Source organism: Daphnia pulicaria, chromosome 1 (genome assembly GCF_021234035.1).
Source record: "Daphnia pulicaria isolate SC F1-1A chromosome 1, SC_F0-13Bv2, whole genome shotgun sequence".
In the NCBI taxonomy this organism is placed as follows: Eukaryota; Metazoa; Arthropoda; class Branchiopoda; order Diplostraca; family Daphniidae; genus Daphnia; species Daphnia pulicaria.
This window is the reverse complement of record NC_060913.1, coordinates 10652741-10675792: the sequence shown is the minus strand read 5'-3', so window position 1 is coordinate 10675792 and position 23052 is coordinate 10652741. Positions and strand designations below refer to the sequence as shown.

At 39.6% G+C, this 23052-nt stretch overlaps 3 protein-coding genes and 1 long non-coding RNA gene across 9 annotated transcripts; 3 read left to right on the top strand and 1 right to left on the bottom strand.

The window, feature by feature from the left end:
• Positions 1 to 534: 534 nt before the first annotated feature.
• Positions 535 to 10366, top strand: LOC124344506 (flocculation protein FLO11-like). 2 transcript variants are annotated; one of them, XM_046798067.1, is made up of 7 exons: positions 535 to 1238; positions 4937 to 5149; positions 6069 to 6207; positions 6892 to 7018; positions 7095 to 7143; positions 7228 to 7407; positions 7600 to 10366. In XM_046798067.1, exons 1-7 carry the CDS (start codon positions 883 to 885, stop codon positions 10037 to 10039), a joined length of 3504 nt encoding a protein of 1167 aa, XP_046654023.1. In that variant the 5' UTR covers positions 535 to 882; the 3' UTR covers positions 10040 to 10366. The 2 variants fall into 2 exon arrangements, with proteins under 2 accessions (XP_046654023.1, XP_046654031.1); XM_046798075.1 differs by lacking the exons at positions 535 to 1238; positions 4937 to 5149 and adding an exon at positions 5495 to 5582.
• A 408-nt stretch (positions 10367 to 10774) lies between these two features.
• Positions 10775 to 14083, top strand: LOC124350215. Of its 5 annotated transcripts, XR_006920491.1 has the most exons (11): positions 10775 to 10913; positions 10976 to 11064; positions 11136 to 11805; positions 11874 to 11972; positions 12054 to 12363; positions 12430 to 12575; positions 12644 to 13009; positions 13142 to 13243; positions 13310 to 13482; positions 13644 to 13765; positions 13844 to 14082. It is a non-coding gene; the product is annotated as an uncharacterized LOC124350215 (long non-coding RNA). The 5 variants fall into 5 exon arrangements; XR_006920506.1 differs by having other exon boundaries at positions 11874 to 12363; positions 13644 to 13757; positions 13844 to 14083; XR_006920483.1 differs by having other exon boundaries at positions 11874 to 12363; positions 13315 to 13482.
• A 3008-nt stretch (positions 14084 to 17091) lies between these two features.
• On the bottom strand, positions 17092 to 20138 carry LOC124347332 (microfibrillar-associated protein 1-like). Its single transcript, XM_046798446.1, has 7 exons — positions 19178 to 20138; positions 18668 to 19088; positions 18290 to 18608; positions 18153 to 18231; positions 17932 to 18089; positions 17544 to 17870; positions 17092 to 17480 (listed from the first exon to the last, which is right to left on the bottom strand). The coding sequence occupies exons 2-7, from the start codon at positions 18883 to 18885 to the stop codon at positions 17202 to 17204; spliced, it is 1380 nt and encodes a 459-aa protein (XP_046654402.1). The 5' UTR covers positions 18886 to 19088; positions 19178 to 20138; the 3' UTR covers positions 17092 to 17201.
• A 540-nt stretch (positions 20139 to 20678) lies between these two features.
• On the top strand, positions 20679 to 22868 carry LOC124349489 (ADP-ribosylation factor 6). Its single transcript, XM_046800152.1, has 5 exons — positions 20679 to 21217; positions 21450 to 21555; positions 21637 to 21740; positions 21813 to 22011; positions 22084 to 22868. The coding sequence occupies exons 2-5, from the start codon at positions 21474 to 21476 to the stop codon at positions 22224 to 22226; spliced, it is 528 nt and encodes a 175-aa protein (XP_046656108.1). The 5' UTR covers positions 20679 to 21217; positions 21450 to 21473; the 3' UTR covers positions 22227 to 22868.
• Positions 22869 to 23052: the final 184 nt, after the last annotated feature.

Here is a 23052-nt window from a genome sequence, read left to right as displayed (position 1 = left end):
GTATGTGTACAGAAATTAGCAAGCGTCATTCTCCGTTTTCCATTTGAATTCCACACAAATCAAGAATGATCTCATATCTTTCGTGAAAATGAAATGTCTTTTGGTTTCTCTTGTGAAACTCACGCGGCCGCTCACGGCCACTGCCCATTTATATAATTATAAGCGCCGAAAATCATTCTATATATACTCAATCAGCACTCAAGTTATACAAGCCAGTCAACCCTGATGTATACACAATTAGTCCACTACTGAAAATTTCCTCTTAACATTTTTTTTAAAAAAGGAGAATATTTACACAATCTAAATAAGACGAAAGGCGCAAGAAGAGGAGAGCTATGCTGTATCTCGAAAAGGAGTTGCTTGAACTTGGACGCGGGCAGCAGCACCTCGGCACAAGCCCGAAGGGGCTTTTGAGAGTTGTTTCTCGTCTAAGCCAAACCATTTCTGAACACCAGCACACACAGAACAGGTTGATGATGCTTCAAGAAGCAGGTTGGAGCGCTGACTAACATTCAGTTGCTGGTCTGCATCAACCGTGCTTGGTCACGCATGCTCAAGGTGCCACGGACCACGGAGGAAAAAAAAAGGAGTTTTTGGTTATTTTTTATCCCGAGTGTGTATAGCCGCTGTATGACTCGTTTTTGCTTTAACGACGCTGAGTCATCAGAAGAAAAGGCAGTTTGCCAGCAGAAGATTCATCGCTATATTTCTCTTTCTCTCTCCGTTAGTTGTGCTGCTGTTGAATTGTAGTGCCTCAATCAGTTGTTGTTTGGTGTGTTTTGTATTGGTCGCATTGGATTAAATCGGTCAACATCTATTCGCGCATTCAATGATCGAACCAAATCAAAGGATCTGCTGGGAGTGGCCAGAGGCGATCGGAGTATGAAAAGCCGTACCGGGTCATCCAACGGCCCAGGTGCTGGTGCTGGTACTGCATCTCCGGCTACTTCCGGCTCAAGTGTTGGGATTAACGTTAACTCACCTACGATGGAACGTAATGGAGGAGGGAGTGGTGGTGGTGGCGGAGGTGGCGGAGGTGGCCGTTCCCGGCTTCATCACAAGCGACGACCAGGTCATCGGCGCAACACCCAGCACAGTGTGGCCACCGTCGAGCCCATTTGCGACATGCGCAAAGTCGTGAATGGTGTCGTCACCGTCGATCAGGATAAATTGAACAAACTCGTCCAGACCGACCCGATTGACTTGCATTACGCCGTGGAAGAAGAGCCATTCGCCAGGTTTGAATAATAATTTATACTTTTAATAATAATAATAATCAGCTTGAAGAAGAAACTCTTAAAAAATAAAAAAAAAATAAGGCCATAGCAAGGGCAAAGAGATCCGCTTGGTGTTTCCTGATGGTGGAATGTGTTGGAATCACCAAAAAAAGAACACTCGGTTGTTCGTTTTTCTGCGAAGCCGCGCGCAGCATAGTTGGCTAAGGATATAATGTTTTCTTTCCTATCTTGGATGGGTTTTACACATCAAAAAGTCTACGAATGAAAGAAAGATGATCGGCTCCCTTAAGCACAAGCCTCATGGTCACAGCAGCAGCAACAACAGAGTATATAGGAAAGTTGGGAAACGAGCCATTCCTTGGGTCTGGTCTGCTGGACTGCTGGCGATGGCAGCAACAGACTCTGATGCTTGTGTATGTTTTTCCACCTTTTTCTCCTCTTCCCTTTTTCATCACAGAGTTCTCCTCTCTTCCATTTCCTTGGTTTATTGCCTAAATAGTTCTGTGGCAAACCTGCTATAGCTGCTAGCTGCTGCCTCTCTCGCTCTCTTGCTCGGTCGTTAGTTCAATGGCCTTCGCCCATATTTGGCCATCTTTTTTTTCCTCTCTTATATTTTCTTTCCAGCTAGCTAGCCGGGCTCCTCAGGGCCAGCATCATCACTTGTCCCTCCATCCCGGGCACAAGAGGAGTGGGGGTATAGCTTGCTGCGTATGGTTATATTATCACTCCCTCAGCTCTTCTGGCTTTGGCTTGAATACGAAGGAGGCTATATAGCGCCAGCAGTTGCCAGTCTTCTCTCAGCACAATAAAAGGCAATGCGCCGAGATTTTTTTAAATTTATTTGAGAATAATAATAATTTAAGTTTCCAACAATTCTTTGTGGCCACAGTTGATTGTTGAATTCAGTTTCTTTTATTTTGTGACTCACACCAATTTCATCGTTTGCATTTATAAACGACATGTATGTTATAAAGCGTTAAGTTTGAGCGCATATCACACAGTAACATTAGAAAGGAAGTAACGATCAACTCTCATTATTTTTATACCAGAAATGACAATTAAATTTGTATATACCTTCGCGCCATCTATGGGTACGTGCTGAAGAAGCCTGAGGTGCAAAGCAACCTAAAGTGCTCACCAAAGACTCGGGCAGATTATTATATAATTATTTTAAATGCATGTGCTGTTTGAAAAATTCGAAATTTTGTAAGAATGCGAAATAATAATTCACTTTTATTTGTGCAAAAGGTTGAAGTCAACGACACGTAACTATGACTGTATCCGCCTTTGGAATAAATCTAATTTTTACAGACAAATCTTTAATTTAAAAAAAAATCTGTATTCAAATTAAATTTTTGATTATATACTTGACCAGAGAAAAGAGCAAATGAGAAAAATGTAACTTTTATACGGAGGATTTCTAATGCGCAGTAGCATGATACTTCCTGCTTGTAGGTTTTCCGGGTCGCATATCTTTTGTACGTATAAGAACTCATTCCCACCAGCATTTAATTAATAACAGCAAAGACAAAATCTCTAGGCACTTTTGTTTCCTTAATTCGGCCGTGCGTCGCCGTTTAATCCAATAATGTGTGGTCGGTCTCTTCACATTAGACCAAGTTCAGTGGCTATAATAAGTAATTTCACGAAACACACACAATTTCACATAACAATGACGCCCTGCGTGTTATTACGATTCACGCAAACACACACAAAAAATACACTATGTAGACTAGGATAAAAAAGAGTGCTGGTTTTTGGCCTGCTACTATTTGTGGTTAAGCAGTAATTAGTTAGGCATGCAGAGTCCATTTGAAATAGAAAATACATGTGTATAAAAGACTGCGATAATGTTGTTTTATACGGAATATGGACAATTGTACATCATGCCTAATGAGTGTTATTTAGATTTTATTAACCCGTTGGGTTGCCTGGATTTTTATTTAAATTAAAACTGGTATATACAAATTTTTAAAAAGAATAATAACGCACAATAATCATTCTTTTTTTTACACCATCTTGCTTCAGGGAAGAGAGCAGATTTTTAGGAAATAGAGTTAAGCTATCGAAATTCCATGGGAATGGGAATGTGAATGATACTTTTCTCACAATTAACAGGTAGACCAACGGGCCAAGCCCACCCGGTACCAAAAGTGGTCTTTGATTGGGAGTTGCCAGATCGCGATTTTCTAATGTACCACTTTCGAAGAGAAGTGCATATTCGCTCTGCAGACAAAATCATTTTGGGCCAAAACGGTTTCTGTTTGTTCAACAAAATGTTTGTTGAACTTGAAGCTCCTCGGAAAACTACATGTGCTTATCTTATTTCCAATACGCTCAAGACAGCTAGATCGAGCTAGATCGAGCTAGATGCCGCATCACAACTGACGAGATCTAGATCTATTTGAGAAAGAAAATGAGTGAGTGTATAATATAATACCAGTACATGTTTCAAAATCTAGCATATCAGCAGAAGAAACTATCTCACTATGATTACAGGCTAGAAGTATTGACCCTTATAGTTCTGGAGCCTATGTTTTTTTAAATGTGAGATCCTGCTTGAAATATAATGTTTAATTTCGAACACAAATAAACTAAACAGTGACAGAAGAACTAATTATATAGTGACTGGTAAAAGGACTGAGCAACAGGACAACATACCTCAATAAAAGCAACTCGGTCAAAACACGCAGACGATAAATATCCAAAATCACCACCAAAATCTGATTTTGTTGTTCAGTACACCCGCAGACCCAGCACGGTCAATACAACTAATGAATTATGAAATCAGCAGGAAAATATCGAGTTTTACACGTTGATTCCATAATAATCTTTATGTTCCTTTGGAGTTTGGACTCCAACTGATGACAAAGCATGTAACACTTCTTGGAATAGCAGCTGCTGACAGACTATGTACAACTTCATAAATTCCCTTTTTGTCAGTTTTTCTCTTGTTCAAATAATCTAAAGGCCTTTCATATAGAAAAAACATTGTTCAGAAAATCCAAACAACAAAAATTGACTAAAATGCACAGTGCGAACGAACGTGGTAGTGCTTACTAATTAGCGCGGAATTTGTCCTCGAAAATAAATAAAATTTGCATATCGCGAGAGAAATACTATAATATGCTCACAAAAACATTAAATGCGCGCAGGACGAAATGTATACATTGTTTTGTATTTTACGCAACATCTTTTGCGCATAAAATTACAAAAATGTCTGTCCGTATAAAATTGTCTTTGTCGCCCGATTGACAAAAACGCACTCGTCGCAGAACAATCGGTGTCGGTGTTGGTGTTAACATGCAACTAAACGAGTCCTACGGTGTGGTTTCACTCATGTTAGTGAGTTCGCGTGCAAGAAAAAAAAAATAATAATTTCGAAAGGGATTTACTTTTCTTTCAGAAAAATTCTGCGCAAATTAATACACGGGGTTCTATAAAAATGACTTTGAAGTAATAATGATACTAGTGACATTACCTAGAGAGCTGTGACGCTCGTATCTATTCCTTACGAATTTTGAACGCGCGCGTAATTTTTTAATTGTCTACTTTAGCATCTATAGTGGGATATTGAGGTGTATTTTACTGCTGTGTTATTTTCACCCAAAATATTTGTTTTTCTCATACGATTATGAGGTAATTTGGTACTTTGATCATTTTTATTGGTTAATTAAAGATATTTTGAATTTTTTTAGTGGTTTATTCGCTACGGTTCGGAAATGCCGCCATCGGACTACTGGGGTAGAGTATGCAGCTAAATATGCGTCAAAGATACGTTACGGACAAGACTGTACAACTGAAATACTTCACGAGATTGCGCTTATGTCACTCTGCACGACCAATCCTCGCATCATCCACTTAATCGACGTCTTTGATACACCAACCCACATGATTCTCGTCATGGAGTAGTAAGTTCAGTTTATTTACATCTATTCAATCTCATGCGATTTTTGTTTTTGAATCGTTTTTTATTTTGCTTCCGTGACTACTAATTTATGTCTTTAGGGCATATAATTTTAACTGGAGGGGGGGGGGGGTGGGACTGTGGCGGGTTTCAGTATAAAAGTAAAGACCTGCGGGTTTCATGCAAATTTTTCTGTTGACAAAAAAACTTGTTGTTACGAACTAGTTTATGCTTTAACTATCACGATCCGTTCAGCGAGAACTTGCAATCAAACCGCTTTTATCGTTTTATCAGGGGAAGGGGTCGATTTTTGGTTTTGATTGACACCTAGTATTAGAAGAAAAGTGTCGTCTGCTTCTGTTTTGTTTGAAAAATGGGACGAAGTTATTAAGATAAAAAGCAAACCGGAATGATGTTTAAAATTCAGCTGGTGGGAGGTAAAACAAAAGTAGAAATGTGTATTACTAATAAGGTATGTTTTAAATGTTTCAAGTCAATCTTGAAAGTGTTCATTTGAAAAAAAACTTCTTGGTAAAAACAACAGCTCCTATTTGCTCTTTGCTTTTAGAGATTGAATTTAAACATTTTGAATCTTTCAAAAAGTTTCATGAAAGGTTCCTTCAAGTAGTTTATTCAGGTTTATTGACGGTTAAGATACCATAGGATAAGATATTTCTGTTTTCACAAGGAGTCCTCCACTCAAGTTTTATGTTTAACTCTCTAAATCAGAATTCTGTACAAAATGAACTCTCCTCTTCTTTGGACTGGTAGAATGGCGGACTCCTTGTTAAAAAGCTTATTGATTCATAGTTTTCGTGCATAGTGTTTCTCATGATTTGTTGAGCAATTTTTCGTGATGGAACCAACCAGCAGTTGCTTTAAATCCAACTTGGAAAGTAATATTATTCTTTATTGAAACAAAGTGCACCTGGTGGCGACCTTCAAACACTCATGGACGACGATATGGTGCCTTATGAACGAGACGCCGTCAAGTTTGTCCGCCAAGTTTTAGAAGGCCTTCTTTTCCTCCACGAGCGTAACATGGCTCACTTGGATATCAAGGTGAAAATTTCTTTACTCCTGAGCCTTATTTCCACCACATTTCCTTTATTTTTGAGGTACTTTTTTCGATCTGGCTACCATATACAACAAGGTAGTTAAAGTTTGCCAAGAAAGCCAGTTTAGTTCTTTATTCGTTCGCTCACTATTCTGTAAAAGGTAGGCAAAACATGCTATATTTGGAAACGAGAAACGTTTGACCAAAATTAGTCAATCAAGGACGGTACACTGGTTAAGGCCTTTTGTTTCTGGCACTTCCAATCCTAATATATTTGTTAATCTTTAAAAAACATTTCCGTGATTTCCATTGCAATCTATGACTTCGTAGACATGCAGCCATGAATTTTCGTTTCTTTGAGCCATGTTTTTAACACGGCCCTTAAAGGAGGGAAAGGGAATGTACCTAATGAAGTGAACGGTGGCGTAACGCTTTAGGGTAACTCATACAACAAAAAAAAAAATCACTGAAAAAATAATTGTAAATCGTCTTTAAAAATGTTATAAAAATCTAGCCCTCGCCAAACAACAGATATTTAAGTTTTTCTGAGACACATGCTGCTATCAGATTGCACTAAAAATGGAGTTTAACTATTTTTACGACTTTTATCGGCAGTGTTCAATTTGGTACAGAGTCCCCGACGTAAAATAATAATTGTTTTTCGATTATTATTACATGACCGTGAATAGCTGCAAAACGTACTACTGATGGGTACCTTTCCAGATTGCGATGTCAAACTGTGTGATCTGGAGATATCCAGAGTTATCGTTGCCGGGCAAGAAGTTCGCGAATTACTGGGCACCCCTGATTATGTTTGTAAGTTCGATTCAATAACAGATCAAATTACCATTCTAACTAATTTGTTTTTGAAATTATTTTCTCATAATGCCAGCTCCGGAAATTCTCCATTACGAACCCATCACGTTATCTGCAGATATTTGGTAGATATAATTACATTAATACTCTTTTTTATATCAAACCTAACTGACAATTCATTCAATTCAAATTTAAAACTTATTTGATAGGTCTGTTGGAGTAATGGCCTATGTTTTACTGACTGGCTTCACGCCCTTTGGCGGCGATACTGACCAAGAGACTTTCCAAAATATCTGTCACGGACAACTGGATTTTCCTGATGAGCTTTTTGAGGACATTTCTCCTCAAGCTGAAGATTTTATTCGAAAAACGCTATCCAGAGAACCAAGGTATTCGGGAGCTATATGTTTTCAGGCGTAAATTCCAAGGATTAAGAATTTTGCGTATTTTTGTGTCAAATACGTATTAGCAATTTGACGATATTCCTTAGATGCTCATCCACAGCGTCTTAGTTAAATAAGATTTGGTTTCCACATAGAAAATAATCATTTAAAACGACTAATCAACCAATACTATTACAGCTGTCGACCTACGGTGAAGGAATGCTTGAAACATCCGTGGTTGACGCCCTGGAAACATGTGGCAAGTCATCAAAGGGAGACAATTTCGTCGGAAAGTCAAAGAAAAAATTCAGCTTTACACAATTGCCCGACGGGAGCTGCGACGCTCGCCTGTCCGCGTTCCGCCGCCTCGATAAACGGTCACGGTTCATCACCGTCGATGACTGCGCGCTCACTCCTGCGCGCCATGTCCAAATCACGCGAGGTGCTTTACGAAAGAGTTGCAGCCTCTAATCTACGCAAGAGCACCTCTAAATCACGCGAGCGTCTATGTGAAATGAGATTAAGTGTGTCGCGTTCAAGAGATCATCTTTGTGATGAGCTTCAATCTAGTTCTGCCCAATCTTTGGAGCGCATTCACTCATTGCGCAACCTCTCAAAGTCACACGAGGTCCTCAGTCTCTTGAACCAACAAGGTTCGACCATTTCCCTGGCGGACACTTCAAGTCTTTTCAATATTCTGCCATCAACCCAATCGCTAGAATGTTTCACAAGTCCGATTCTGGATCGCGATAAACATTTGGAAATGACATCCAACCCAATTTCTGCCAAGGTGATTGCGGCGGCGGGGGAAAGTAACACTTTTGTTGACGAGCTTTTAGAATTAAATAAAGTTTTATCAGAGAGCACAGAAACGTTGTGCGAGGAAACGGAAACAGCCACACTGTTGGATGTGATGGACGAAGTGACACCTTCCAATTCTCGGTCAGTGACTCCAACGGAAGAGCTTGATCCTGATACTCAAAAGGCCGAAGATGCTGTTCCAGTAGCTCAATCGACCAATTGCAAAGAAAAAGAAATGGATGAAAATTCGAACGCATCACTTCAACTACAGCCGGATGAGGTGGTGAAGTTTGAATCTCTTGTCACTCGTGCGGACGCCGTTGCTTCTTCATTAAAACGCCTCAGTTCAAGTGGTCCACCGTCTTCGAAAATTTTATCTTCCGAGTCTATTTCGCCAGCATTGGGAAAATCTGTTTGGAATTGGCCTATTCCCAGCACTAGCTTAACCGAAGGAGGAGGAGCAACTTGTTCGACTAGTAAGTCTCATCCCGTGAGCCCCATCAGTGTCTCTCCGGGTCCTTCCGCATCACAAAAGAACTCACCATCCCCTCCGTCTTTCAATCTAAAAGACCCACAACCTTCTACTAGTCCTTTGTCAACCGATGAATCATTGGCCGTGGTACTTCGGTCTGATGCAGCATGTACAGATCCCCCCCAGAATCCTCCTTCCGCAGTAGTGAAAACCACTGATCCAGCAGCTACAATGACACCCGCTAGAATGAGTGCAACGTCAATCGACACAGCTTCGCTATCCGACAGTCAGCGTCAATTGCTGACGTCGTGTTTAAATCGAAGAAGAGCTTCGTGGGCATGCGGATCGAGGCAAGAAGATGTTTCGTCAATGATCAATAATACTACTTCCGTTTCTGTGAGCAAACAGCCTGAAACTAAATTATCAGTTAGCGAATTAATCACAAGTTTTAATAAGTGTAAGAAGACCGATAGTACAACCAGTGCAGCACCACCAGTTATTCCAACTACCGGCCCGATTAAACCAAGTAATGTCAAGAAAATGGCGGTTGGATCCATTTTCCACCAGGATTCAGCTGTGTCACATCCTGCATCGACATCTAGTGGAAAAGTTATCAGTGAAAAGGAAAAGACGGTTTTCAAGCCGGTGTCCACCTCTATTCAGGTTTTCCAGAAAAATCTATTGACAACACCCGCGACAACTCCAACAGGTTTACTAATGGGAACTGTTCAACGAAATATTGAAGCTTCAACTAGACCCAGATCATCATGGGAAGTTCGGGCTCTTCCACGATTGCCAGAAGATACAGTCTGCAGTCCTGCACCTCAAGAAGAAGAAGAAGAAGAAGGGCCAGCAATCACATCAGCCGCATCAGAAAGTGGAGTCACTAATAGTTCAGAAGATAAATTGATCGAGGATTCCAAGGAGAAAACTATAACTGCACCAGAAGAAGACTATGGACTTCGATCTGGTTCTGTCTCTAGTGATACTGGCTGTAGTTCGAGCAGTGACCTGAGCGATCGGTCAAGTGACGAAGGCTTGGACGGCAATCGAGAACCTCGACGTAAAAAGACAAGTGGGCGTGAATGTGGGAACGGATCAGAGCCAGAAGCGGATTTGATCGAAGGAGCACTTACCGGTCCACCAGCCAGCTGGACAGGACGACCGCGTTCATTTAGCGTTCAGTCTGAGATATCCTTACTGGCCCAGCCGTGGAATCGAGTTTGCGTTGGATCTGTGGCGCGCGCTTTCGAAAAATTTGGAACTAAAGTCGACGGAGACACTTCTAGTAGTAACACCACCCCACCATCAACGAGTAACACACACAGGTCTCGACGTCAATCGACACCCGGGCCATTCAAATGAGAATATACAAAACGTCATCCTATTCTTGTAGTTGTCGTTATCTTTTGTACCTTTTCACAACATATTTAGAATTTAAAACATTTAAATGAAATCATAAATAAGTGTGGATGAACTTCACTAGCTAGGCATGTCTAACCCCACATCCTTCCCTCACAAGCCACACAAGTCCGTATTACTTTTGGAGAGAGCGATGGCCCTTTTTTAAGCAAATTTCCATGTTTTCTGTACTCCACATGACTGCCAATGGCTTGTTGAACCAGCTCTAAAAATGTTGATGGAAAATTGTTACGCCTTGTCGGTCTTGATCAATATATGATTGTGAATAGATCTGCCAATCTTCTTTATTTTTTATTCTAATCGCGGAAGGTTAATTCAATATTGTAAGGGTTGTAAAAATGTTCTTTTTAAATTTAACATTTCCCTTTTTTAAGCATTAGAATTGGGTGTTTGAGTTTTTTTAAACTATAGTCTAGACTGGTCTAGACTGTAATAAAATAATTTGAAAAGTTCATATGGTTAATTTGAAGTAAAAAATTAATAAAGAAGAAATAATAACAACAAATTAAAATAGGATATATTTAATAAATAATAGCCCTTCAGTTAAACCTTGTTAAAACAAAAAACAGGTATCTGACAATTCAGATTCATCCCCACTTCAAATTCAAATTGAACATGATTGCATGTCTAGTTAACAACGTTACCGATAGATGTCTTTCTTACAGGTTTCTGCAAGGGCCAAGACCCCAAGAGATGCCTCCTAGGGAAAATGTCAAAATGGTGGGAAAAAATGGTGGATAACGCCGTAACCCCGTATCGGCAAAAGTGTGCTCCGTTTAACGTGGATTTGTTCATTTTCTTTAAACTGTGTCATTAGGTGAGGTAAACCAAGTAACTAGGAAGAGTATAGACATATTTATTTCTTTATTTTGTGGCCAGGGGATGGGTGGAAAAATGAATGAATGTCGTTCGGCTGGATCTGTGTAATGGCCATGATCTGTGTCAACGTGGATTCGTTAACTTACCAAGTAACTAGAGTGCCAGAGATAATCGAAATTTCTTAATTGTTAATAAGATTTTTTTTCTTACCATCGAACAGAAGAATGAAAGAAGCTTACAGACCACTTTTGAAGAAAGAAATCTAAAATTGTTAATTTATCCACTGCAATTTCAAATGCAGTGGATGCAATTGGTTCAATTTTGTTGTCAGCATATTGATCTTTTTCTTTTTCACTTCTCAAATTGACTGAAACGAGTGAAACATTTTCACACCACAAATTGACCTAAACATTATTCAAACCTGTTGGGTTTCGGAGGTGGCAGTTAAGAGTATGCCAGGTCGGGAAATGGTAACATATTTTAATGTTTTCTTCTTAAAATAATATGTTTTCCTAGTAAAATTAGCGAAATTTCTGTTAGTTTTGATCGCATTGGAGTACAGTTTTATTTTTTATTATCTAACAGGTCTGTTCAAGGTTTACAGCAAACTTATAAATTTGATTTAAGTTAAACATTTTAAAAGAAGTCTGTAGCCCATCCTAATTTTTCGTCCTTTAGGTTTCAACTCTTCCAATTCCCTTTCAAGTTCTTTACATTAATTTTTTAAAAAGCAGTTAAAAGCAGAAAAAAAATATAGCTGCTATCCATGCTCCCCATGCATGTGCACAGTGAGGGGCTGTCTCCTAGTATTCATTTTATCTTTGGTTATTTTGATCGAGGGAATATTTAGCTGGTGGTAAGCTGAAAAACTGTTTTGGCCTTTTTCAAAAGTAAGACCCAGTTATAATTTGATTGTTGATGATTAATAATCTAATCTTATACGATTACCTTTGTTTAGTGGAGGATTTACAGGAGCGTATCTAGCCAAGCAATTCCTCGCGCTATGGAAGGACATTTACGTCTTGCAAAACATGAGCGTCAGCCGATTGCCCAAAATGTATAGCATGTTAACATAGTCAAAGTTATCAGTTGACACAAGAATTGATTGCTTTCTGCGGCCGTCGTAATTTCTTCGAAGAACTGACAATTCATTTTCAGATGACTGCTGCCCATTCAACCAACAAAAGTTTGAGGCAACCATAATTCCAAAAGCTGGTTCATTGCAAAACGCATGTTGTCGAAAAAACTGACAATTGGGAAGAAATCGTCTGGTGATGAAACTCTAGTCATGGAGGACGTAAATACGTGACTACTCGTTTCCCCATCAAATGAACGTTGCTGCAGTTTTGGCCAAGATGGAATTTGAAAGCTTCTTTATCACGAGCTATACTATCCGAGGGAGATGACTCCCACGAGGCCACGATGCAGTTGTCAAACGAGTATACGGTGTATGTAATTCAACTGTCTTTTATTTTTCATTAGATTAGAAAAGACTAATAATTCGTTATAATTAGTAAACAATTTATATCTGGAACTCGACAAACGCATCACGCATCTCTGCCTCCAACAACCACTGCTCTCTAACACAGCACGGAGTTTTGATATTTAGATTGTCTGGCGGTTTCTTTAGGGAAGATGATATTGCTGAGCAGAATATTGCGTAAGTATAAGGTCTTTGCTTAATTTAATCGTTTTCATTTTACTGTTTAAAACATTTATTGTTTACAGCGCTAGATGACTAGAATGGCTTAGATCGTTTTCAGCTTTTAGATTGCGAGAAAGCAGAAATATTTCTGCGTTTTCAGAACGGATATATTCAGGGAAGTACTTCTTTCATTAATCGAATTAAATTCTCTATTAAATAATTAATTTAGATACAGATTTTCGGTTGTTTCAATTAACTTGAAATTTTAAAATTTAGTTCTGGCTTCTGGGACTGGACCGCGGGGTTGTTATAGACCGAAGTGGCGATGCAGTGACAACTGAATTCACATTGGCTGGGGCAGTGTATGTGGGAGCGGTGAAAGTTGGATTATAGACTGGTTTGCTCCGATCCGAAATTGGCCCGTTTCATCTGGAGACAGAACTATTCTAGTATTCTCACTTTCATGCGTCAATATAGAAAATGGTTAAGGTTTCGGGGATTTTTGTGTATAGAATTTTAGGACTGTTTCGCCATAAATGTGCATAATTATCATTCTAATGATTATTTTATTTCTATTTTAGACTTGGCTGAAGGATTGAATTTTGTGAGGTCGTGCGAACAAGAAAAACGGAACTTTGGCTACGGTGGCCACCTGCAGTCACTCACCACGGGATTATGGCCAGGTACCGGAAAATTGACTTATTTTCGTAGATTTTCTACTAGTAATCTATTTGCGTTAAACTCTATAGTTCAGGAAAATTCTCGATTTTGGCCAAATTTTGGATTTCGTTTTAATCACACCTGATCGACCCCAAATTTTATGGGGATCACGAATATGTGGTTTAATTTGATGGCAGCTTAATGGTTGAGGCACTGTGGTTACTTCCGGTATACTTCCGGAAAATATTCGAAAAATTAGCAAGTGAGCTTTGTTCTGTTTACAGTTCTCAATATTGCAAGCTTGATTTTAAGTTTAAAAAATTGCATCGTTAAATCTTTGAGCTAAAAAAACAAATCAATGTTCCTAAGTGTATTATGCAAATTGGCATGTCACTAAATAAGAATTCTTTTGTCTTTATTCAGGTAATGCAGAGGAGACGTCGAGAAGATGGATTTTCTCATCTCTAAACATCGTCACCGGTCTCCGTCGGATGTTGCCCTGCTCGGTGCGAACGAAAGTCGGTGGAGTGAATGGATGTAAGATTGTAAGTTTTCATTTACAAGTTACTCACTTTTAGGTTGTGTGTATTGTATTTAATCAAAATTTTTTAAATCTGATTTAGAATGCGCCAACAAAATACTTCTGGCAATGGAAATGGACAATCGCTGGAAGTGGAAAGGGATCATCACTGGCAACGGAAAGGGACAATCGCGACCGGCACCGAGACTCGTCATCAACGGGAACAATCGCGACCGGCACCGAGACTCGTCATCAACGTGGATCATCGTATTGTTGGTATTATTTCGTTTGTGTCAGTGTTAGTTAACCCGTTAGCTGCCACGCCTTTGTTCTCCCCTAGCTCCTTAGCACGGGCCGCGCTGTTCGGTCTCGTGGTTTACATGCCGCGGGGTCGGACAGTCGCACCAGCCCAAGATTCGCCGCAAGGCGCCTGTTAGGCAATGCACCATAGGGACTTCCCCCTTGTCGATACGGTGATGGATTCTAGAGGTTGTGCATTCCATCTTCTCCTGTCACCGTGTCAGCCCGGACTTGTCAGCAATGGCAAGTCCCACCTCGGTCATGGATCCTTCAGACGTGACGCGTAGAGTAGTAGAGAGCAACCTACGGGTTGTATGGCGTGGCAGCCAACGGGTTAACTTAAGTGTATGTATGTATGTATGTATGCATGTGACTGTAAAATGTGGTGGAATTGTGGGTGGAGGTGGGACAATAAAACAATTCCTTTTTAAAGTTTTGTTTGCTGTGGCTGTGTCTTATAACTTATAATAAAATAATGTTTAGTACTCGACTTGTATATTTCTTACAACTTTGAAGTTTTACACAAGTTATAGCCTATAGGCAAGTGCCTGATCATTTCCAGACTCTTTAAATAAACTTCTATGAGGAACCAAACACTATCTGCAACTCCTTTGTTACGCCAACTAAAGTTAAAAACAGAGCTGTTGGCATCACAATTTTTTTAGTAAAGACTATCCAGTATGTCTTTCGTAACTTGCCCTGTAAATGAAGTTTGTCCAAACACTAGAATATGTCGGAATGTAGAGCGACTAGAGCAATAGTCACCTCCATGCGAAATAGGAAAGATCCAACAAAAATCAGAAAACGTCGCAATGTCAAAAGGCTTTTAGGTGGCAAGAGAAGTCGTACAAACTGATTACCCAGATTTGAAAATTTATTTTCTCATTAAAGATCAACAACAATTCCCAGTGACTAGTAACTTTCAAGATATGACCCAAAAAATCTGAACATAATTATTAAAATGGAAAATTCGACTCTAGTATTTAGGAGCGTCCCTGTAGTAAGTTAGAGAAGCGTAGGTTGTGGTGTAATATTCAGGTGCCTTAGTGGTGTAGTAACTCGGGGCAGAGTAATACTTCGGAGCTTCTGTGTAGTAGGTCGGAGCAGCGTAAGTAGTGGTATAATACTCAGGTGCCTTGGTAGTGTAGTACTTGGGGGCCTCGGTGTAGTAGCTGGGGGCAGCGTAGGTTGTAGTGTAATACTCAGGGGCCTTAGTGGTGTAGTAAATAGGAGCCTCTGTTTGGTAGTAGCTTGGAGCAGAGTAATACTTGGGTTCCTCAGTGTAGTAAACTGGGGCAGCGTATGTGGTTGTGTAATATTCGGTCTTTTCGGTGTAGTAGCTAGGTGTAGCGTAGGTTGTGGTGTAGTAAACTGGAGCCTCGGTGTAGTATTTCGGTTCAACGTAGTTCGAAGGAGCAGCCGCTGTGTAGTAAGTCGGGACTGCGTAATACTTGGCCGCCTCAGTTGTAGTTGTGTAGCTGGGGGCAGAGTAATACTTCGGGGCTTCGGTGTAGTAGCTCGGGGAAGCATAAGTTGTGGTGTAATACTCTGGAGCCTTGGTGGTGTAGTACTTGGGCGGCTCAGTGTAGTATTCAGCCGGTTTATTGGTGTAATAAGTTGGAGCCTCGGTGTAGTAGCTAGGAGCTGAGTAATACTTGGGAGCCTCGGTGTAGTACGCTGGGGCAGCATACGTGTAGTACTCCGGTGACTTGGTGGTGTAGTACTTGGGAGCCTCGGTGTAGTACTCATGATCTTTGGTGATGTAGCTCGGGGCAGCATAAGATGTGGTGTAATACTCTGGAGCCTTGGTGGTGTAGTACTTGGGGGCCTTGATGGTGTAGTACTTGGGGGCCTCAGTGTAGTAACCGGTTGCTGCGTATGTTGTTGTGTAGTAAGGCGGCGGCGTTGCGGTTTGGTATCCGCCATACCCAGGAGACATCGGTACGCCAGTGGTCGACCCAGCCATCAACGATACAACACCCAATAGCAGCACGACGCCATAATTAACTAAAAAATGAATAAATTAAACCATTAATACTTAACAATAACTGGCATATAAAAAAATAGAAAACTAAATAGAAATTCATACAAAATTTCATGAAAAAAAAACAGAAAATTTACTCATGATTGAGATCTGATAATACGACGAAGAAGGCAGTTGGTGATCAATAGGGCACTGCAGTTGTTGGCGTGTCGGAGATGCTCTGTCGACTGATTTCTATCGCCTTTTCTCTCTCCTTTTATACGACTTTTTCTCACCCTTACCCACCTCTTAAGCCTTGCGGCTTTTGTAATGATGCTACGTCCCGTTCTCACCCAACCTCTACACCACTGCATGACACGTTTTACGTAATGATCTCATTGACCTTCGATTGAAGGAAAACTGGCCTTTCCTTCTGCAGGTTGACGTTGCTGGGGATGGGTCTACAACATCTAATATCAAAAAGAAAACAAAATGGATGTTACACGTCTCGTTCTCACCCAACCTCTACACCACTGCATGACAAGTTTTAACGTAATGATCTCCGTGACCTTCGATTGAAGGAAAACTGGCCTTTCCTTCTGCAGGGTGACGTTGCTGAACTATTGCATAAATTGAACTAACCAATTGAACTATATGCACCTTATGATTGTTTGTTAACGGTATTGTAGGAATCCTGCCTCAGATATTAGGTATAGCTTGTGATAATCACAGGTTGCTAAAACTCACTCAATATTTTATTACCTGTGGAAGATGTTGTATGAGGATTAAAAGCTATCAAATATCAATTTCAACTATTTTCTTCGAAGAATCTTAAGCATGTAACCCCAAACTGGATCGTCTTTCATCAATTTCACACTAATTTAACACCAACATTGGCGTTCTTCTCACTGATATTTCTTCAACACTGATATTTTGTTGCCTGATCTTAAGTGTAGTCCATGCCAATTCCCCATGTTTAACAAGAAAGACCAGAGAAGAGAACTAAGTATAGGGTAATTTAAGACTCAAAATTTACTACAAACGGTGACAAAAAATAAAAGATTAAACCTTTCGGTATATACATTGAATGTCTGGAAACATGTTTAATTCACGTACGATTGATGGTTTGCATGTATCAACCACAAAGATGAGACAGTGTTACAAAATTCAATTTCAAATTCAAAAACAGTGCCAAAACTCAAGTACCCGAGTTATTGTTCTTCTTCAAAGCAGGTCTTTCGAACACTTGTTTTACTCCACCAGCATGCTGTGTGTAGAATTTCAAATTCTGAGCAGTATGGGTGGCCCATGGTGCGTCGGCTTGTGATGTATCTTGATCCACCAAATGTGTGTATTTGGTTCGACCACTGCGACCGAAATTCTTAACTTGCATCACTTTAGGCAGAACAGTCTTATCGAAGTGATCTTCAAGAGTTGGTACAGCAAAATCGCGTTTGAAAACTTCCTTGTCTTCGTCCTGTTAGAGTAAGAGTATAAAATTATTTTCAAAATCCAAAATATCTTTAAAATCTGAACTTACGAGGTAAAAGGCACCGCGATGATAGTATTTTTGTAGGAACTTATATTTGCCCTTTGGTGCCTTGTTGGTGACTTCCTTCGGATTGTTCTTGAATTCCAGTCGCCGTTCTTCTTCGGTCATATTACGGATACGTTCGATTTCTTGTCGTTCTCTTTCTTCTGCTTCTCTTTCATCTCGGTCACGCTTATTGCGTTTAAGTTCACGTAATTTCCAGGTCTCGTATTCGAGTTCTTCATCCTCGGCATCCGTCAACACCGACAAAATTCCGGATTCAAGGTCTTTTTCGTCTTTGGCTTGCATTTCTTTTCTGACTTCTTCTTCAACAACCTGTTTAATATTTGTAATGCTTTATTAGTGCAAAAAGTATATAAATTTAAAAATAGTTTACCTTTAAGGTATAGCGGCGACGTTCTTCGGCAAGCTTTTTAGCTTCGAGTTCCATAAGCTTTTGTTTTTGCAATTCCTTTTCCTTCTCAGCTATGGTTATACGTTCTTTCTTGCTAACGAAAATGGGCTTCAGTCTTGGACCCGTTTCTTCCTCGGAATCTAGAATAGAAACACACAACAGATTTATAGTTTTGTTCACATCAAGGGACTTTTATTTCAAACCTGTATATTCTTCATATTCTGAAGCTTCGTCATCTTCATCTTCCTCGCTTTCCTTTTCCTCCTCTCTTGCCAACAACTCCTACAACAAAATTTGCAATTGAATTGAATTGATCATACTACAAAGTATATTCACTTACTTCTTCTTGCTGTTTAATAACAGCCTTCTGACGTGCAATCATTCTTCTGCGCTCAATGTCATCTTCATCAAGATCTTCTGCCTCATCCTCTTCTTCACTTGATTCCCATCTTCGGGCATTTTTGCTAAAATTTACTTCTTCACTTTCTAAATGAGGTGTAACTTCATCTTCTTCTGTTCCAATAATTTCAGGCTCATGGATATGACGATGCCTTTCAATTCTATGGTCGTCAACTTCACGATTTAAAAGACGTTTTAATCTTCTGTCACTGTGAGCAGTAAGTGGAAGATCTGGGGTTTCGTCCCATTCTTTTTCAGGACTACAATTAATCAAATTTTTTAAATATACAAGCATATCTACAATCAATAGTTTTAATACCTTTCTTCTACTGGTCTTCCTCTTGCCTGCTTTCTTGGTCTGATAAACTCTTCTTCATCACTATCATCTGAAGATGAATGTGTAGTAGCGTAGTCTGGTCGTTTGCCTGATACGTAACGATTGACTTTAACTTTTTGCATAGATATCTCCCCTTTGTCATTTTTCACAGGGATAGCACCCGCGGTTGAAAGGATAGGGACCACTTTGGATGACGACATTTTCACAACAAAATTTCTTAATCTTAATACGGAACGACCATATACACGCGTTTGTTGTCTGAATTTTCACTCAATGTTTTCTTCGTTGCCATTGCATACTTTAATACTTTATTCAGGGCCAGTGGGACACTCATCGGATCACCAGAGTGCAGAGTCCTCTGTTGGCGAATGAAATTGAAGACGACTACTGCGCCATCTAAGAACTTAAATTGAAATAAAGAGTGACGTGACTTTTGCCGTCTCCTATGGCACGTAATATTGTATGACAGTTATTGCAGACTGTGACCAGTACCCAGAAATTGTTGTTGCTGTAATCCACTGAAAATCTGATTATGCTGCTTCTAGGCAACACAATGCAAACACGATAGTTTTATCTGAGTTTTATTAGCTGATAGCAAGATCAGGATAAAGAGGCCGTGACCAAAATCCATGGAGAGTTGGAGACCTTTCGCCAAGTTCTATCCAGGGATTGGCAACCGTGAGGAATCTCGTTTACCTTGAAGTGCCTAAGAATCACGAAATAAATCTGAGAAAATTAATGTCGGAATGTAGGAATTTGGACCTCATTATGACGTTACAATAAATCACTAATTTATTGTATATAGCTAGCAACTACTTAACTTTGTAGGAAATTACTTATGTCGTAGCTAGATTTTACACATCTCTCTATTTGATCGCAATGGCGGTGGTTTTACGAGTTTCAGCTTATCAACTGTTTCGAAACACCAAAGTATTCAGAGCTCCGCATGACTTCGTGCAGTTTTCACCTGATCGTCGAAGATGTTGAACTCAAGGACATCGATTAGACACACACTTCAAAATTTACCTCACGCTATATTCCACTAAATATATCCGCTCGAAAGTATAACCGAATGTTTTTGGTGGTTCTACCGTTTTTTTTTTTATCGTCACAGCATAATAATGTGCGGTTTCGAAATTCTACTTCGATGTCTCCATTTTATTTCTTAATAAATAACTGTTTTGTACTGTAATAAAAGAAGGTAGCTAAAATAAATCTTTCCAAGCAACAAGCACTGGTGTGCTTATTTATAGAAAAATACCTAACCAGTAATAAGTATTGTGGGAGAAAACCAAATCTTTTGAGTAGTCAAGTACACATGTGTCCAAAAAGCAACAACAAGAAATAACAATCCATCAAAAAACGTCATAACATGGTGGCGGTGACTGTATAGAAACACTATGTACAAACCATGAACATATTTATGGTGAATATGCTTCTTTTGGAAAAAAAAACAACAAAACACTAAAAGAGCTCATGATATATCCATGACATAGTCTCATGTGGTCTCACGGCTAGCGGCTTACATGGTGAAATGTTTCAGTTGTAAAATGAGTAATTCAGCTTCCTTAAATGCACTTTGATAGCCGAAACAACCTGTTAGCTGTTGCTGCGGGGGGTTAAGGGAGGAGATAGGGATCCGGCTTGAGGCATTTTGTCGACTTCCGGCAACCTAAAAAGAATAATAAGAATTTCAACTTTTCCTCGGTTTTCGTAATCTTGACGCCAGAGACCGCTACTTAAATTGAAATTATAGACGTCGCTACTAAACACTTGCCATATTGCCGATCAAATTTTTAGAAATGTTAGAAACTGCTAAATAAATTTTCCCCTTTCGAACCAATGAATCCTACATTAAAAATTATAATAAAATAATGTATCACTCTTTGTTTTATAAATACATTTTAAAGATGTGGGAGGGAACACGTTGACGGTTAGGGAATGGTTTTGAAATCGAATCAAATCGAAGCTTGGGTGGGCGGATCAGAAGGTGGGCAGAAAAAGGGACACTGGCTGTCAGTGTTGGAATTCCATCTGCTCAATTACACTGGTGTGTGTATGTCATTCCTATAGTTATTCCGCTTGAATAAGTGTAATAATAGAAATAATTGATTAGTTGAGTGGAATGTGTTAAAGTCTGAAATAGCTAGTTGTTTTCAGACGCCGCCGTCACCAAAATTGGAAGGAGGAAAAAAGCCATCTGGTGAGATGCAAGGAGTACTATTCTGTCTGTTCATTACATTGGAAGGCCCGAGTTTTTTGGATCTTCTGAAGACTTGCAAAGATATCGGGAAGACCGGGTCGGGTGTTTGGGCGGCTAACTGAAGTGACAGGTGCCTTTTTATCTGAAGAAGCAAAGAAACTATTTATTTTCGCCTGTTTCCAACGCCTTCCATCGATTTCTTAGTGCTCACATCAAAAACAAAATAGTGTTTGTGCAAATAACGACTCCGGTTCATAGGAATGCCTTCGAAAATACTTCCATATTACAGCTAAAATTCCAGTAAACGTCATTGTTGAGTCTACATTAAAGTAAGTGGAAAACGTGATCTGATAATAGTATGTTAGTTAGTATGCTGTAAATGACTGAGCAAAGTCTGTTTATTTTTTTCTGATAACAACTTTTGCCACAAATGTCACTGAAAAGTTACCAAACTAGTTTTGTAGTTTGACACTTCAGTTCTACAGATGTGGATAAACTATATGGCTGTTGCTGACAGGGTCATTTTGTTGCTTGAAATAAAGTTCTTTTCTTGTAAAACAGCTTGTTAGTGAGCTGATTAGGAGAATGGGGAAAATACTGTCCAAAATATTCGGAAACAAGGAAATGAGGATACTCATGCTGGGGCTGGATGCAGCTGGAAAAACAAGTGAGATAAAGAATTTTATGTCATGTCTGATAGCATCGGTTGTTTCCAAGTTATACTTATTATTTTTGTTTTTCAAAATAGCAATTCTGTACAAGCTGAAATTAGGACAGTCAGTCACAACAATTCCCACCGTTGGATTCAATGTTGAAACTGTAACATATAAAAATGTCAAATTCAATGTTTGGGTAAGCTAGTTCCTTTTGACCTCACCCATCAAATTTCTAAACCCAACACTAAAATATGAATCATTACTGCAGGATGTTGGTGGCCAAGATAAGATCCGCCCACTGTGGCGACACTATTATACTGGTACCCAAGGTTTGATATTCGTTGTGGACTGCGCAGATCGAGATCGAATTGACGAAGCTAGACAAGAACTTCATAGGATCATTAACGATCGTGAGATGCGTGATGCCATCATCCTTATATTTGCAAATAAACAAGACCTCCAGGATGGTGAGTATTTTACAATTATTATATTTGAGACTGTGGAACCACGATTTATTCACGACATTTTCATGTTGACAGCCATGAAACCACATGAAATTCAAGAAAAACTGGGGCTGACTCGTATTCGTGATCGGAACTGGTACGTCCAGCCAGCATGTGCCACAACAGGCGACGGCTTGTATGAAGGACTAACGTGGTTAACATCTAATCACAAATCGTAATGAATCATTCGTTCAAGTGCTGTGTATAACAAAATTCAACAAGGTCGTGGGGCGTAGAAGAAAGATTTAGGAAACAAATAACTAAGACTATATGATTGAAGATGGCATCTCACTGCAATAGTGTGTTGCCAAAGTGCGCTATGGCATCAAATAATCAATACCGTACCGGACGCGAGGGCAGCCCACAGTTAATTTGAAACAAAACAAAAATATTGTGGGGTCTGTTCTCACGAAGCCCACAACACGAGCTCTTCCAAAATTGTTGTGCTGAATGAAAAAAAAAACTTGACGACGACGACAAATCCTCCTCCTCTTCTGTTTCAAACTTTGGGTTGTATTGCATAATTTGCATCCGTTTGATTCCCGCGTCCGTTTATGTTTTACTCTTTTCATAATCGATTGTTTCTCCCATCCCCTGTTATGTGTAAGTTTTGCTCCTAAATTTTCAACCATTCCCCCATATCCCTCGAGTTCGGCCTCCACCATCTCTTTTCCGGTCCCCCCTATTTTAATCCCTTTTTTACTCAATTGCATTAGAATGTTGAATCTAGCCTACAGTGTGTAGATGTATGATGAATGCGCGGTAAAAATTTTTTGCTTGTACCTAAGTAAATATAATTACATAATTTGTTCCAGTTTTTATTTTACCGAATGCCGGACTTGCTAAACTCCCTTTTGATTACTCGGTCGTCCTCTGAAAAACAAAAATAACAGTCGCGACTTCTTGACACTGCCTCTAATACATGGATCTATGACATGTCGAAAGTTGATTTTCTAGGTCATTTGTCGAACGATACACCGCCTGATCAAACAAGAATTAGGGCGA

Excerpts from the sequence above, each read along its gene's own strand:
- LOC124349489 (XM_046800152.1), top strand. The coding sequence starts at position 21,474 with ATGGGGAAAATACTGTCCAAAATATTCGGAAACAAGGAAATGAGGATA. Across the intron at positions 21,556-21,636 it reads GGATGCAGCTGGAAAAACAA|CAATTCTGTACAAGCTGAAA; the intron begins GTGAGATAAAGA and ends TTTTCAAAATAG. Across the intron at positions 21,741-21,812 it reads ATGTCAAATTCAATGTTTGG|GATGTTGGTGGCCAAGATAA; the intron begins GTAAGCTAGTTC and ends TCATTACTGCAG.
- LOC124344506 (XM_046798067.1), top strand. The coding sequence starts at position 883 with ATGAAAAGCCGTACCGGGTCATCCAACGGCCCAGGTGCTGGTGCTGGT. Across the intron at positions 6,208-6,891 it reads TGGCTCACTTGGATATCAAG|CTGCAAAACGTACTACTGAT; the intron begins GTGAAAATTTCT and ends GACCGTGAATAG. Across the intron at positions 7,408-7,599 it reads ACGCTATCCAGAGAACCAAG|CTGTCGACCTACGGTGAAGG; the intron begins GTATTCGGGAGC and ends ATACTATTACAG.
- LOC124347332 (XM_046798446.1), bottom strand. The coding sequence starts at position 18,885 with ATGTCGTCATCCAAAGTGGTCCCTATCCTTTCAACCGCGGGTGCTATC. Across the intron at positions 18,609-18,667 it reads GGAAGACCAGTAGAAGAAAG|TCCTGAAAAAGAATGGGACG; the intron begins GTATTAAAACTA and ends GATTAATTGTAG. Across the intron at positions 18,090-18,152 it reads AGAATATGAAGAATATACAG|ATTCCGAGGAAGAAACGGGT; the intron begins GTTTGAAATAAA and ends TTTCTATTCTAG.